Genomic DNA, 17,202 nt, shown 5'->3' with positions numbered 1-17,202 from the left:
ATGGAAAGATGCATGAGTACAAAGCCCCAGGATCAAGGAAGAGTCACTGGGGCTCAGATTAAAGAGGTATTGACAGTGGCAGTGGACATCCAGTCAAATGGCTGCGTACCTGAGGGCACAGTGTTTCCAGCTGGGAAGCGGCCATTCGCACCAACTTTACTCCCTCTTCGTTGTTGGAGATGGAGCAGGCGAGGTTGGCAACCTAGAAATAGAAATAATGCAGCTTTTTAATGACATTATAAATGATCGCATTGTATTGTATATTTTATTTAATTCCAGGTCAGCTACACTGGCAAAATCTATTCCGAATAACAAATGAAGGGTTAAGATGCAAAACCACTAAAAGTCTTTTGATATTTTCTCTCTTGTGTGTAGGCTGAAAGTTCTTTTCATTGCCTTTAAAGTAAAATAACTGAACGTAAACAGAGGAGGCAGAGAAAAATGCACATTTGAGGAGAAAATTGGAGGTTTTTGCATGCAAGCGCTTCAAATTTACATTCAAATGGACAAAGACGTTGTATTAAATTCGCTACTATATAAACTCTTTTCACGTTAGTGTCATTAAAAAAATGTCAGCTAATGCTAGAATTGGATAATTTTCACCTAAATTTGACATCCCTCAGAATGAGAATATATTACATAACAAAATGGAGAACCAAGCTTTTGTTTAAACAAACCATTTTTTATGCTATCACAGTCATGCTTCATCACCCCTTGAATTCTCATAAGCTTAAACAAAAAAGCCAACATTTAAAGAAAAAATTATAATTTTCAAACTAAAGCATTTAAAATATATTTGTCAGCTAATGATAGAATTTGATTTTTAACCTTATATATTTATATATATATATATATATATATATATATATATATATATATATATATATATATATATATATATATATATATATATATATATATATAATGCAATAAAAAATAATTAAATAAAATAAATTTTAAATTAGAATATAAATAAAAACTAAAAATAAATAAAAACAAAAATAAATAAAAATATGAAAATTAAAATTAAAATAAATTAAAAATGTAAATAAATTAAATATAAATAAAATAAAAAAATAATTTAAAAAAATTATTAAATTAAAATAAATTGAAATAAAAATAAAAAAGTAAATAATTAAAAATAAACAAACATAAAAATAAATAAAAATAAATATGTTTTATTCACCACTTGAATGCACATTGGTTAAAAAAAAATTTTAAAATAAAAATTAAAATGTAGTGCATTTTAAATATAATATTTCACACAGATGACACACAAGTAATACTGGTAAATTTTGACATCGTTAACTAAAAAAAGAGCTCTAAATGTCTGCGCTTGTGTTTGTAAATATTTGACTACATTACAAACTCTGTGGATGAATGAGTATTGTAAACAACTTCGATGAAAACATATGAAGAACTCTAGGCTGGAGTAGACGCATCACGTCAGCACGCTCTAGACGTGAACGCACTCTTTTAGGCAATCTTCCGTCTGCATTCACACAGCGCAGCCAGCCGGCAAATTTTGGGTTATGTTACAACATGTCTTTCCGGAAAATTACCATCGATTACCAACAAATTTATCGGTATTTTGTTCACACATACAGACCTTTCAGAAAAACGGTAATTTTCTGGAAGGGTCTATGTGTAAAGGGAAGGGAAAGAGTTAATATGAGATTTTAAAAAAATCTAAATTTCTAGTAAAATTTTACTAAACAGCTCTTTAAGTGAGTTCCACATGACATGAATGACGGAAACTCGTTTTCCCTACCTCTCACACACAGCTTTAATTTAACACACACATCTGCTGTCAGCTGTTGATCAGATTATTTGACAAAATGGTAAAATAATACAGCAGGAAAACGTGCCCCAGAGGATAAAGCCAAAACAAAAGCAAAGCCTGAAATTGAGGTCTGGACGTCTCCCCACATGGGGAATATATTTCATATAATTCACAGGACGATGGCTGACAGCGTCAGGGAGTGGTTTCTGGAGATGATTAAATCACCGGTCTGCCAGACTGCTGTTACCTCAGGAAAAGTAAGAAAGGCAAATATTCCTGACACTTTCAGAAACTCCAGCAGCAGCTGAAATCTAAGTGCTGAAGTAAGCAAACCTACCGCCTGTTGCTGGAGTTTATAGTGCTGTACAGTAAATTGTCATTTTGACCCACAAATCTCCCTCCCCAAACACGATTCACCAAACATTCCCTACTGTCGTTATTTGCACATTTTTGGAGGCAGGAAATTAGATTTTCTTTTTCATGCCTGGTTCCGATGCCTTGCTCTGGCTGCAATAAAGCGAAATAAGCACAGCACTTTGCAGAGTAGCTTCATTACTTAAGGCGAGTCTCGTTTTAATTAAATGTTACAGAGGAGTTTCATCCATATTTGTTTAGTGGGACTGCTCGGAGTTACTCTACCTTATCATAATGTGCTTGAATCGGCTGTGCCAGGAATGGGAAATCCAGAACACAAGTGGAGTGTAAATGTGAACCGAGCTCAGCGTAGTCACGGAAAACGGCCCACTGACTACACGAGTACTTTTCCGCATCCCTCAAGCACCATACTGGGAATCTCTCGAGCAGCAGGGTGCCATTAGCAAACACACTAGTCAAGCATTAAAAACATGTATACATGCCAACTGTTTAAACAAGGAGCACTTCAGCATGTGCAATAGAGTTCGGCGCTTGAAATACTCATGTGATGAGACTTCATCGTACTGTACCTGGGGGTGGAAGGGTTTCCAGTGGTCAGGGGAAAATCTGAAGCACACCTTTGTTAATACAGTCGCCATGATACACACTCAGCTTGACATGAAACATGCGATGGAAGAGTCCTGAGGGCCACTCCACAGCATATCTATTGGCCACTCTGGAAGATTACAACCAGAAGGCTGCTGATTTGATCCCACGAGGAGCGATCCTTGACCATTACCCACAGTGCCCGAGAGCGAAGCTGTTAACAGCAGACTTCTACAGGAAGATTTTACCTTCGTAACAAGCTTATGACTATGGTTGTGGAATTAATCGAACTTCAGTTTCAATTTTTGCTTATGATTATAATAAAACACTAATGGAGATAAAACTATTATTGTGTCATATCCCGACCCCTTTATAGTAGTATCTATATTAGTAAAATGGCTTTTGGATTATTACACTTGTGGATTATTTGTAGCCAATAGTTTGCTGTGTTAGTATGCTTGTGGTGTATTAGTAGCATGCCATAGTACTCTGTTAGTACACTGGTGGTATATTATAGTAGTATTCTAAATTAGTACAATAGTAGTATGCAACAGTACGCTATATTAGTAAGCTTGTATATTATAGTATGCGATAGTATGCTGTGCAAGTACGCTTGTGGTATACTATAGTAGTGTTCTATATTAGTACAATCATAGTATGCAACAGTATGCATTCACTTCACTGCAAAGCTCAGTTTCACAAGTAATTAGTAAAAGCTTGTATTGCATCTAGGGTTGACATGATACTGGAATTCGATACCAATTGATACTGAAGTTAAAAACGTCAAATTCCTGCAAACATTTGAGCACGTTCTTAAACAGCGCTGATTTGCCATTGTGTTCACATGCTCAACAGAAATGACTGTGATTGGCTGTGAAGGTCATCAGTAGTCCAAAACTCATCGATGTTTACCAAGCATAAACCAACCAGACAAACCAGCTGATCGACGCGACTTTGAAAGGCTCCAGTGTCCCTGTATCTGAGGTTTCACTCAGCAAACCGTTTAGTGAACTGATGACCTTCTCAGCCAATCATAGTCATTTCTGTTGAGCACATGAACACAATTGCAAATCAGCATCGTTTAAGAACGCGGTCAACAGCACTGTTCGCAGGAAATTGCAGGACGTTTTTAAATATTAGTACCGATTGGTATCCAATTCCAGTATTGTGACAACTAGGGATGCTCCGATCAATCGGAGATCAGAATCGGCTGATAATCACATCATGACTTGATCCATGCTCGCTGATCTCATGAACCGATCGCAATTGTTTGTTTATGAGTTTACAAGCAGAGGATTTGCAAGTGCATGCCGGGCATACATCGGCAGCATGAACAATGTTTCCAAATTGCATTTAGTATTTTTTATTTGACCTTATTTTTCCTGTTTTATCTATTATGTTTTTGTAAAGCTGCTTCAGACCAGTACATGTATGCAACATCCTTAAATTATTCTCTTAGATAAAGTGAGATATCATACTTCAAGAGATAAATGTGCTTATGCAATGGCAAAGTTATATTACGCTTGAAGCATCAGAATCGGTATTCAATATCGGCTGCAAAAATCCTGATTGGAGCATCCAAGTGACTATGCTAATTGTTACGTGACTTTTGCAACATGGGACACACTTCATTTATTGATGTATATTTGATTCATTTGTGTTTTTAAAATCATGAAAGAGAATGCATGATGTTGTGTGCGCATGCACTCAGCCTCAGAGACAAGCAAACACACACACGCAGTGCCTAAATCAGGGATGTCGAACTCAAGTCCTGGAGGGCTGCAGCCCTGCACAGTTTAGTTCCAGCCCTGCTCCAACACGCGTACCCCTGTTTAATTAGAGTTGAAACTAAACTGTGCAGAGCTGCGGCCCTCCAGGACTTGAGTTCGACATCCCTGGCCTAAATAGTCGAATACATGCAGAAATGTCAAAATGAGGTGCACAGTGATTACTCCCATTAATCCCGGTTTGCTATAAAAAAAGTACTAAGCACAAAGAGCTAATGAAACAGCATGTGAAAGTGAAAGGAAACAGCACTGACTTCTTTTATAACTACTAATAAAAAAAAATACAAAAAATAAAAATTTAAAATAAATCACACTGCTCACAACTGAAGGACTTTTGTAGGTTAACTAGAAGAAAATCATCTATTCCACATGTTTCCTACTTCTTGTGTGTATGCAAGAACTGTCAACACTCCCACAGACAATCTCATGTGTTCTGCAGACTCAAGAGATGCGCCTTTTTGAGACTTTTTCGTCCGGGGTTTCTAAATCTCTCAAAATATCTGGGGTTCGACTTTTGGTTTTCGCTTTGAGTCGTTGTCATTTTTATTTGAAGCTTGATTTACTTTCAATTTACTTTACAGCTGACAGCACGTGCACAGCCGAAAGGCTGAGAGAAACATGGAATAATTCATTATTTGATCTAAATGAATCAGATAAACTATTTTATTTACTGAAAGAGGTTGAGAATACATTTAAACTGGCCGCAAAATCTATATGTTAGAAATGCTTTATTTACTCATTTACCTAATTTAAATATTCTACACTTTATTCTTGTAATTTTTATACTTTTTAGAGATTTTTATTCTATGTTTTTATTTCTTTATGACATTTATTTCTCATTTGCTCTATTTTTTTTTATTTGATGCTGATATTTACATTTACATTTAGTCATTTAGCAGATGCTTCTATCCAAATATTACATATTTTTAAAGGCATCTTACATGCTTTGGCAATACTGTACAAAATGTCAGCAGCAGGTGTCAATGGGTGCACATGGCTCCTGAACAGAATAAAAGAAACAAATAGCGGATTTCTTTATTCAACAGTCTTAATACAAAATAAATAAATAGAAAAATTTTCACCCATTGAAAGGACAGTGTATAATAAATAAAAATATTGTTAAAAATCACTGTCGCATGTAGGTGACCATGTGCCATGGGCAAAAGGTGTGTTTCAACCTGTGTACCACCGCATGCATATTTTAAACCTGTGGGAAGCACTGCTTTCCATAATCGTTGTGAGTACTGTTTGACCCATTCTTCCTATTAAGAAGGTTAATTGTGAAAACCTGACATGTATAGGTGTACTATCAACCTTATTTATTGGGATATATATATATATATATATATATATATATATATATATATATATATATATATATATATATATATATATATATATATATATATATATGTGTGTGTGTGTGTGTGTGTGTGTGTGTGTGTGCATATATATATATATATATATATATATATATATATATATATATATTTATATATATATATATGTGTGTGTGTGTGTGTGTGTGTATATATATATATATATATATATATATATATATATATATATATATGTATGTATATGTATGTATGTATGTATGTATGTATGTATGTATGTATACATCCCAATAAATCAGGTTTTCACAATAAACCTTCTATATATATATATATTTACATACACGTACATACATGCATACCATACACATACATACATAAACATAGACATATATAAAACTTTTTGGACATGATAATCTTTTTAAATAATCCTGATTACAATTATGACCAAAATAATAATGAATATATTTCAAATAATCAAGCAGCCCTACTTATGACAGCATTCCACACTAGTTTTCTGCTAGTGGGCTAGGAGAGTAAATGAAACACAAGCAACTGTAAAATAAACTCCAGTGCTTTACTGCAGAAGCAGCCAATCAGGCACTGAGAAAGGTCATGGAAGATTTGCTGCAGTGTTTTATTCTCCTGGATTCAGCGTTTTTTTTTTTTTTTTCTCTTTTACACTAAAAGCATCTTTCGCTAAAGGATAAAGTGTGTAATTGTGAGTTTATAGCAATCTAGCAATCTTAACTTTTGTCTGTGAGATGTTAACTCCATTCTAAGCTCCTAACGCAAAACAAACAATTACGAAGGAGAAGAGACGGACTGAAAAGAAATGACATTTTTATTTTGTTTAACATGGGGAATCTATGGGATTTCAGAGTGCGCATATCAGCTTTGACATTGAATTTTTGGGTATTTCTCTTTTACAAATAGAATCTGCATTTACAGTATACACAATTATGCCCAAATTAAACCTAACGCTTACTTAAACAACTAATATTCCAATGCACTTATTTTATTTTTGCATCTCCTACAGTTTCCACTCGCTGTGCTACAACCCGAGCTAATGAGAGTGTTACAACAAAGGCATTTTAATAGCATCTCTGATTTAAGCAAGTCTAACACTAACTAGCTTGACCCGCAACAATCAAGATGTCAATCAATGGCTTGCAGCTCCGCATAATTTTAGAGTCATTTCCATTCAACTGCTGATCCTCTTCCTGAGGTCTTTCAATCATACAGCAACATCCCATCAGTGCAGCTGGTTTTTCACCCCTCTGTGGCATCGGCGGGTCAACAGAGGGGCAAGTTTGTTCTTTCAGAAGCTTTCGAGTACATACAGTACACGCAGCACAGCAGATACACTCGCAGTGTTTCTAAAGCTCACAACACGAAGCTGAAAAACAACTCCACCGACGTCTTTTGCAAGGTTCATTTGCAAGTATCAAGCAGAATCAGTAAAGGGGAAAAGCGTTCATAGTGAGCCCATTCTCATTTCCCATTTAGGTAAATAAGGAGTCCAATCTCACTGGTGGGTACACCTTCCCACATAGATAAACTGGAAATAAGTGCAATATTCAGAGAGAAAACTAAAAAAAAAAAGCTATTTATTTAGGTTCATGACAAATACTTGCCGCCTTTATAAAGAATTTAAATGACGATACCATGTCAAAACATTGACACTGCACTGAACATGCATAGCTTTTATTATTGGCCATTAAGATTGTACAATAGATCGTTTTAGTATCAGTATCGCAATGTGCACATCGCAGGATCTACGTTGAGTTATGATTATAGTTGGCAAAGAGAAACTACACATGAGAATGCTGGTGTTATTACAGCATTAAAACAAAATGGAGTGAATGTGAAGTGTAAGAATAAGGCCTGATAGCAAATGTAATCAGGCACAAGAAATTTGACCATTTGTAACTTTAATAAAGAACAATTTTATTAATTTATGGATCCAGTTAAGACTTTTACAGTGTTATTTTACATTTTATTATTCTAATCCTGTACCTGAATGCTATTTGACTGCTCCGAAACCATAAAACACCCTTAATTTCATTTTTACCACAGCTTTGGATTTGTTTTTTTGACATTTATGAATGATTCACTCCCCTACAGAATCACTCCAAGTTATCTGAATAAATAAATTATTCCTAAATAGCAGTTCTCAAGTCATCTGGGGAAAGTGTATACAGTATATTTAAAGCAGAGAAAAAAATATTGCAATGTCAGATTTTTCCAATATCCTGCAGCCCTATTAGCCATTATTATTATTATTATTATTATAACTTTTATTTTACCAGGAAAGACACATTGAGATTAAAAATCTCTTTTACAAGAGCGTCCTGGCCAACAGACAACAGACAACAAACAAAAAACAATTTACAGCTAACATGAATCACACTGACAACTATTCAAAAGATCTACAAACCTTCTAAAACTTAGTCTTTTTAAAAGCATTTAGTGAAATCAAGTCTTTGAACTGCAACTGTGTTTGCAGATTATTCCAAGCAAAAGGTGCTGCGTACTTAAAAGCCTTTTTTCCCATCTCAGTCCACACTTTAGGGACAGAGAGTAAATAAATATCCTGTGAGCGAAGACCATAGTTAAGAACAGGCTTTTTACAAATAAATGCCATAAATGCTATTGTACAACTATAAAAGTTATCAGCCCAACGTGTTCATAATATACTCATGCTGATTTTTACTTCCATCTTTGGGTATTAAAAGCCAAATGATAAAATTGCTGATCAGTAAGTGTAAGATTCAGAGAGAAAACTCCAGAAAAAGCTCTCTACTCAGGTTCATGATGAATACTCACAGCGTTTATATGAAATTTATTAAACTCAGTACAGTGTTGTCAAAACATTGTCACCGCACTGAACATGCAGAGGTTTTCATTAATAACCAAAGGTTATTTTTACACCTATAAAGTTGTCTAATTAGCGCAATGCGTTCATCATAAATTCATGATGATTTTCATTAGCATCTTTTGGTTTTTAAGCCAAATATGTAAATTGCTGATCAATACGTGTAAGATTCAGAAAGAAAACCCCAAAAAAGCTATTTATTTAAAATTAATGACAAATACGTACAGCCTTTATATGGAATATAGACAGACTAAGTACAGTGTCACAACATTGTCACGGCACTGAACATGCAGAGCTTCTTATAATAAACCATAAATCTTTTTTTACACCTATAAAGTTGTCAATCAGCCCAATGCGTTTATCATATACCTCTGATGATTTTCACTTCCGTCTTTTGGTTTAAAAGCCAAATAATGAAATTGTTGATCAATAATGGTAAGATTCAGAGAGAACTCTAGAAAAAAGTTATTTAAAACTAATGACAAATACGTTCAGTCGTTAAATGGAATATAGATAGTTCGATAGACTCAGTACAGTGTCACAACATTGTCACCACTCTTAACATGCGTAGATTTTTTTATTATGAACCAAAGTCCAATGTGTTTATCATATACTTAGACCTGTTACAATCAATATATGGACTTATCGCACAACACATGGACGTGCCCTCAATCATTTTGGGGGATCCAATATATATATATCTTACATACATTAAAACCAATTCTAGCAACATTTTAGCTGATTGAACACTTCCATCTCTGCTGGAGGTGTCAGTATGGTTAAACACTATAGTATTTACGGTATATCACTATAGTATATTTTAATGTGGTTGTCTGACAAGTGAAAATAGATCTGCTAGCAGATATCAAAGCCTCTGTTATCTTGCACTTTAACATTTATTATATATTTGGGATATGAATTTTCACATTCTGATTCCAGTCCCAAATTTTTAAATTGTTAAAATAAATAATTAAATGAAATATTCCTAAGAATACAATATAAAGTGTTCTTTGAAAGAGTGCACCTGCACTGTGATGATATTATATTGCCATTCTGGTGTTATATAATGAGTTGCATAAAATGGTTTTAAAATAACAATGATATCGTTTATCGCTGTATATTTGGTGCAATATATATCATACAAAAAAAAAAAAATCTTAACAGGCTTTCATATACTCATGATGATTTTTACATCCACCTTGTGGTTTTAAAGCCAAATAATGACATTGCTGCTCATTAATCATTTAAATATTCATAATGAATATTGAAGTTATTGAATGTGGCAAGTAAAAAGTTAGGGCAACAGTTTAGTTTAAATAACAATTCTCACTATTAATAGTGGCTTACTACCGACCTATTATTAAGACTGTTTATTACTTATAAAAGCAGATATTCTGCATGATCGTATTCTATTTTCCTAATTAGATCGATTAAATTGGATTAAACTTAATAGTTATTACACATGTACAAGTACAAGGCAATTAAACGCACTTTCGGTCTTAAAAGGAATGCAACAGCAGCAAGTGCAGGATAAGTTATAAAGAGCAATTACAGAAAAAACTATGGGTACCACTTACAGATGGATGCACTATGAACATTATATATAGGTTGCATTAGTTATAAATAGAGAGTAACAATAGATGAATAGATGTACAGTAGAGCTGCACAATTAATCGTTAAAATATCGCGATCTCGATTCGACCCCCTAGACGATCTTAATCCAGCATTTCTACGATTCTGCCAATCATATTTTCAAGTTCAGGAGAGAAGAAAAGGCGGCCACACGAGTCTTTTCATTGTTTCACATACATTGCTCACTGACATCGACACCTCCAAATGATGTTGAATGAGTTACATAATGTATTTTTTTAGGTATAATTCACCTAAAAATGTCATTTTTGTCTTCATATAATGATGTTTTCGCGGCCGGGAAATCACGCGTGACGTGAGCTGCTGACCGTGAGCTGTTATCACAGAGAGGGCGCCCGTGCTCCACTTAATGATAGACGCGCGCACGTCTACTTTAGTGAACAGAACCTGCATATGTTACGAGTAACAGGTAATACAGTTGTAAATAATATTCAGTTTGTGGCACAGAGTGGTTGTTTGGGAGCCGTGCGTGAAGTATGAACAAGCACTTTGCAGTTAAAATGAAACCGAAAGTGTGCACTTCATTTAAATGATCATATTGCATTTTAGAGTTATAATTAGCGAACCAAAAGTTGTGCATGAAAATAAATGTTTACAATGTCAGTATAACTACTCTAGTCTATATATTGTTGAATATAATCTGATAATGGCAAATGTCTGATTTTACCAGTGAATAAAATTGTCTAATATGACAGATTGCAAGCACATATCTCAAACATAATTCAACATCAGAATTATTATAAGTAGAATAGATTTATAAAAACCAGTAGACCTAAACATAATATTATTATAATTGTTGTGCCATATGTTTGTTTTTACCATACCTTTATTTTACATATACAGAACCGTGAGAAAATCGTAATCTTTATTTTTAGCAAAAAATAAATTAAAAATTTGCGATTCTTATTTTAGCCAGAAACGTGCAGCTCTAATGTACAGGTTGCTATTAGTAATCAGAGGGGTGCAGATAGATAAAAACAAATACAATCCTATATAACACCATAATTATAATCCCGCCAAATGCAGAAACCCAATTACTACTTTAAAGTCCTAATTTGCTGCTGTGTAATAGATATTAAGGCAAAATTATTACTTATTGGTTAATTAATAACAATAATTCTACCTTGAAAAGCAAATTGTATTAATGCAAAAGCCAGAAAGCTCTAATTTAACACAAAAATAAGTGACGTTTATTAAACGGCAATGCCAACTCATTCCTTTCCTCTCTCACTCTCTCTCTCTCCCTCTCCATGACTCTTCCTCTCATTTTCTGTACCACTTGGTAGTTTAGTCCCTGCACAATCTCGGTGTTCCTTGAGCAGCCAGGAACCTTTGAGAACAAGGCCTTGAGGCAATAAAACTAAGCTTGCTCTATTTTTATCCTGCTTCAGGAATGATGCATTTCACGGTATAAAAACCAAACTGCCACCGTTTCAGCGACCAAGAACTGACACTCAGAGCCAAGCGACGGATCTTCCTGCATGCTCAGAAGTTCAAAGTCAATATAAGTGGCTTTCTGAATGGGGTGAAGAAAAAACAAAAAGGTGAAATTAGCAAACAGGTAACGGCGGAGTACTCCTGGGATGTATGATGGTTGCCAGAAGGGTCTCCACCTACAGCAGTGACTACAACGCTAATGCCTCTATAAAAGATACTATATGAATGGTGGTATCTGCAAATGCAACCAAGAGAGAGAGAGCGAGATGAGATGCGTAGCTGGCACTTCTTCCAGCCCCCAGAGAGTGTCGACTTCATGCCTTCTGCGGGCGTAAAAAAGACAGCGAGGGGAGAGAAAATTTGGCTGCAGTTCCATTGCAGTCGTAGCCATGGATGCTTCATCGTACAGCAAATTAAACGTCCTCCCTACAGCAACAATCACATCCATATTTAAACTCTAAACAGAACGAGAGGGGAAAAAATGGATTACACTATAAATCTCCTCACTTATTTGTGGAATGTGGGCCACGTTTGTAGAAGCAGGTTATCATTTTGTGCAGGATGATCATACTTGAATCAAAATTACTATGAGATTTTCAGGAACAACTGATAATCTGGTTTTTCTTTTCAATAGAGTTGCTCTTTATTGTGGTTGACAATGCATTGTGTTTATCAGGGCTGAATGATATTGGAAAACAAAATGATTGCAATATTTAGTTTTTCTGTAATATATATTGCAATATGATATGTTTTTATTTCACTAGTAAATCAAATTGCATAACCATGTTGTTGTTGTTATTTATTGCAGTGGTTCCCAAACTGGGGTGCGCAGTCTGACCACCAGGGGTGCACAAGAGAATCTTTGTTGTGCGGGAAATTTTCTCTTTTATTATATTTATGCATTTATCTTAGGTAAACTTCTCGTGTCATATTTTTGAGAGAAAAGAAATTAAGTAATGTAATGAGTAATGTGTGTATTTATATAGTGCATTCATTGTGTATGGTCATACACCCAAAGCGCTTCACAATCATGAGGGGGGTCTCTCTACACCTCCACCAGTGTGCAGCATCCACTTGGATGATGAGACGGCAGCCACAGGACAACGGCGCCAGTGCGCTCACCACACACCAGCTATTGGTGGAGTGGAGAGACAGTGATAGAGCCAATTCGGTGGAAGGGGATGATTGGGGGAGGCCATGATCGTATGGGCCGATAGAGGGACTTTGGCCAGGACACCGGGGTTACACCCCTACTCTTTTACGAGAAGTGCCATGGGATTTTTAATGACCACAGAAAGTCGGGACCTCAGTTTAACGTCTCATCCGAAAGACGGCGCCCACTGACAGTGTAATGTCACCCTCACTTTTACTGGGGCATTAGGACTCACATAGACCACAGGTTGAGCGCCCCCTGCTGGCCTCACTAACACCACTTCCAACAGCAACCTGGTGTTCCCTAGTGGTCTCCCATCCAGGTACTAACAAGGCTCAGCCCTGCTTAGCTTCAGTGAGTAACCGGTCTTGGGCTGCAGGGCGATATTGCTGTAATTTACTAAGAGAGAGAATAAAAATAAATTGAAATTCACATTACAAATTGTAATTTACAACCTATGTATACTGATCTCGCGGTTTCACGTGTGCATCACAATAGCCCGGCCCTTTCACATGAGGTGCTAAGTGATGATACATTTGTAATTTTTTTTTTCCCGCTTACTATAGTCATCCAAATGGACACCAGGGGCCTCATGTATGAAGATTTGCGTTGAAATCATACTAAAACATTGCGTACACACAAAGCTGTAAACGTGTGTACGCAGTAAAAAAATTTAGATGTATGAAACACTGCGTACGCCGCATCCCACGCATATTGTCTTTGTACATCCGAACTGAGTGCACGAGCGCATAACCTCACCCTACCTCCTCTTCCGCATGAAAATGGTAATGACTCTACTTTGGCAAAACCAAGTCTTGTTTTTGAAAATTAAGACATTTGAAGACCCCACGGACACCATGAAATATAAATGTAAATATATATAAATGAAGTTAATCTTCAATAAAGCCATAAAAGTTAGTTTCTCATGCCCAAATGTTTTAAACTAACATGTTAAATAGAAAAACTAATCAAATGCATTTTTTATAAATTTTAATTTCACAATGGTGTCAATTCACAATTAATTTGCAATTAATCTACAAGCTTTAAACACTTGTTAACAATAACCCCTATCTGACATTGAAGACCCAGTGTTGTTACGATTGCAGATGTGCACATTACAACATCAATGCTGAAACCAAATACTGTGTAGTCCTAAAGTCTATCTGTGATCAGCTGTAGTAAAGTTTGTAATTTATCTTAAATATTTGATTTGATAAAAATCTGTGATGCATGAGCACACTACAGCCTCTCTTCAAAGACTGAGCATCACTTGGCATGCATTATATAAGAACATCTTTCATTTTTAGTCACTTTCAATTCTCGATCTTTTCTGGAAATAAAAGCAAAAGCTCAGCATAATAAAAGTTCAGGGTTATCACTTAAGCATAGTAAAGGACAAGTGCGCAGAGTTAAGAAAGGGTAAAGTTTCCCCTTCACAACCATCTCCTGCTGCAAGGCTGCCTGTCAAATATATATTAGACCATTCTTAGTGATGAAAGCCATCGGCAAACAGAGGAACTCCCATATATGGCACATCATTTTCAACCCACCGTGTTCATTTTGTAACAGAAGGCAACTACATGAATGCAGGAAAAATCCCTAATGCACAAGACGACATCTCCCTGCCAACAGATTGGATACTAACCAGAAGTGAGACGCTCCAGCTATTCCAGACAATGCGTTTTTTTCATAACCTACATATTTAAAACCCCTTTACCAACCCTCTACCAAACAAAACAGGCAGTGCAAGGTCACGAATAAGCTGACCTCCACACTGCTGCAGTACAGGCTTAGTGCATCAGTAATTTGCTTTACACTGAAGGAATAAACCACAAGAAGTGACGCGTTAGTTGTTTTAGCACAAGCATTTTCAGGAATAAATTGTTTTTTTTATTTTTCTATTGGCAACAAAATCAAAAAGCTACATTTTTAATATTATTATCATCATTTATTTACATTATGATTTTTCTCATCATCATCATCATCATCATAATATTATTATTATTATTATTATTATTATTATTATAAACAACAACAATAATAATAATAATAATAATAATAATAATAATAATAATAATAATAATTGTTTTCAAAAATGTAGTTATAAACTCAAAACGTCCTAAGATGATGATAATAATAATAATTATTATTTTATTTATTTTTTTTTTTTTGAAAAAAAATGTAGTTAACTCAAAACGTCTTATGGTTTTTATGCTTTCATAAATTTCATATTGGAGTATGCACCATATACTGAATCATAATTTAATTCTTGTTTTTCTAATGCTAAGTACACTTTTATGTACCTAAAGTAGGTGAATTTTATTTATTTAGATTTTTTTTCATTTTAGTTTTATTTTATTAAAGTACTTTATTTAAAATTAATATATTTTTTTAATTTGATGAATCTATTTATTCATTATGTATTTATGGTAATTTACTTATTTTTTTATTTATTTATTTATTTATTTATTGTTAATTTGTTTATATATTTTTTATTTTAATTTGAAATTTAATTTATTTATTTGTTTATTTTGTTTGTTTATTCATTTATTTTTATTTATTTATTGTTTATTTATATTTATTTTTATTGTATGTTTCTCTATTTATTTATTTATCACTTCATATTGTTCATTTATATTTATTATTTTATTTATTTTTATTTATTTATATTTTGATTGATTCATCAGCAACTTAACTAGTTCACAGCAAGATCAATATACATAAGAACATTACATGAGAACAACTTCATATTTCAACAACAGATGATACAAACATTTATAAAAATATAAATAAAAAAATAAATTCATAAAAACTGTAGATTAAGTGTTCAATATGATTTTCCAATTAGATATTTAATAAATGCTCAAAAATAATAATTTAAACAATTGATTTAAATTTGTCCTGGTGATCTCTTTTTAAAAACTTCCAAAGTGTTTTCATTATAAAAATCTTGTCTAATAGTACCTTAACTTTCTTATTCTAATGAATCATGTTTTATGGCGAGATCAGCTTGTTGGTGGTGCTTTGGTGAATTTAATAAATAGGTTTTCTATATGCTGTAATGATTAATGTAAAACTTTCCAGCCTGTTCTTTGTCATTTTATTAAGACTTTTCAAAATAAACAAGATATATTCTATTTTATACCAAGTTAAAATGCAATCTAGTATATTGGACAAAAGAAAATGTCAGCTTATTTGTGGTGCTGACATTTAGGCAATATTAAGAAGTTTCCTTAATATTTTAAAGCTAGGCTATAAGCATAACTTGTTGCACAATGACACAACTCCGCAAACACAATGAAAGTGAAGCAGCATGATAGCTGCAAGTAAAGCACTGCTTTGTGCAAGTTATTTATAAAGTTATAAGAGTTATGAAATTGTCAGCTTTAGATAAATCCCCGCCGCAACAACCTCACAAAATGCTCATATTTAATGCATTACACTTTGCTGGACATTTAATAGATTACACTACACACAGCAGACAATTTTAGCTGCAGGTTCCCTATCAAACTGCAGAATCCTAACGAGTTAAACAAGCCTCATCAGCCCTGATAGTAATGCTTATTATTAATATTACTACTACTACTACTACTACTATTAGTAATATTTCATTATTATTATTATTATTATTATTATTATTATTATTATTATTATTATTATTATCATTATTATTATTATTATTATTATTAATTTCATTGTTATTATTATTACTTTCATTATTATTATTATTATTATTATTACTTTCATTATTATCATTATTATCATTATTATTATTATTAATTTTATAATTACTTTCATTATTACTATTATTACTATTATTATTACTTTAACTATTACTATTATTATTTATTGTTATGATGAGTATTATTATTATTATTATTATTATTATTATTATTATTATTATTATTATTATTATTATTATTAATTTCATTATTATTATTACTTTCATTATTACTATTTATTATTATGATGATGAATTATTATTATTCTTAATTTTTTTATTATTATTATTATTATTATTACTTTTATTATTATTATTATTACTTTAACTATTACTATTATTATTTATTGTTATGATGAGTATTATTATTATTATTATTAATTTCATTATTATTATTATTACTTTCAGTATTACTATTTATTATTATGATGATGAATATTATTATTATTATTATTAATTTTATTATTATTATTATTATTATTACTTTTATTATTATTAT

General features: G+C 33.2%; 2 protein-coding genes across 5 annotated transcripts in view; both read right to left on the bottom strand.

Annotated features, from left to right (window-relative positions):
• nsd1a (nuclear receptor binding SET domain protein 1a) overlaps window positions 1-17,202 on the bottom strand; it is a 1,446,438-nt gene that overhangs the window by 512,105 nt on the left and 917,131 nt on the right. The window lies entirely within an intron of this gene.
• The window catches only part of ctnna1 (catenin (cadherin-associated protein), alpha 1), a 192,052-nt gene that overhangs the window by 90,082 nt on the left and 84,768 nt on the right, over window positions 1-17,202 (bottom strand). For all 4 annotated transcript variants that reach the window (XR_015506615.1, XR_015506616.1, NM_131456.2 and 1 more), the window contains 1 exon segment: window positions 110-202. Coding sequence is in view for 2 of the 4 variants with exons in the window: in NM_131456.2 (NP_571531.1) it covers window positions 110-202 (93 nt within the window). In the remaining 2 variants the exon portion in view is untranslated.

Source organism: Danio rerio, chromosome 14 (genome assembly GCF_052040795.2).
Source record: "Danio rerio strain M-AB ecotype USA chromosome 14, GRCz13ab, whole genome shotgun sequence".
Taxonomy (NCBI): Eukaryota; Metazoa; Chordata; class Actinopteri; order Cypriniformes; family Danionidae; genus Danio; species Danio rerio.
Note: the sequence above shows the minus strand (reverse complement) of the source record. Positions and strands in the feature narration are given on the sequence as shown.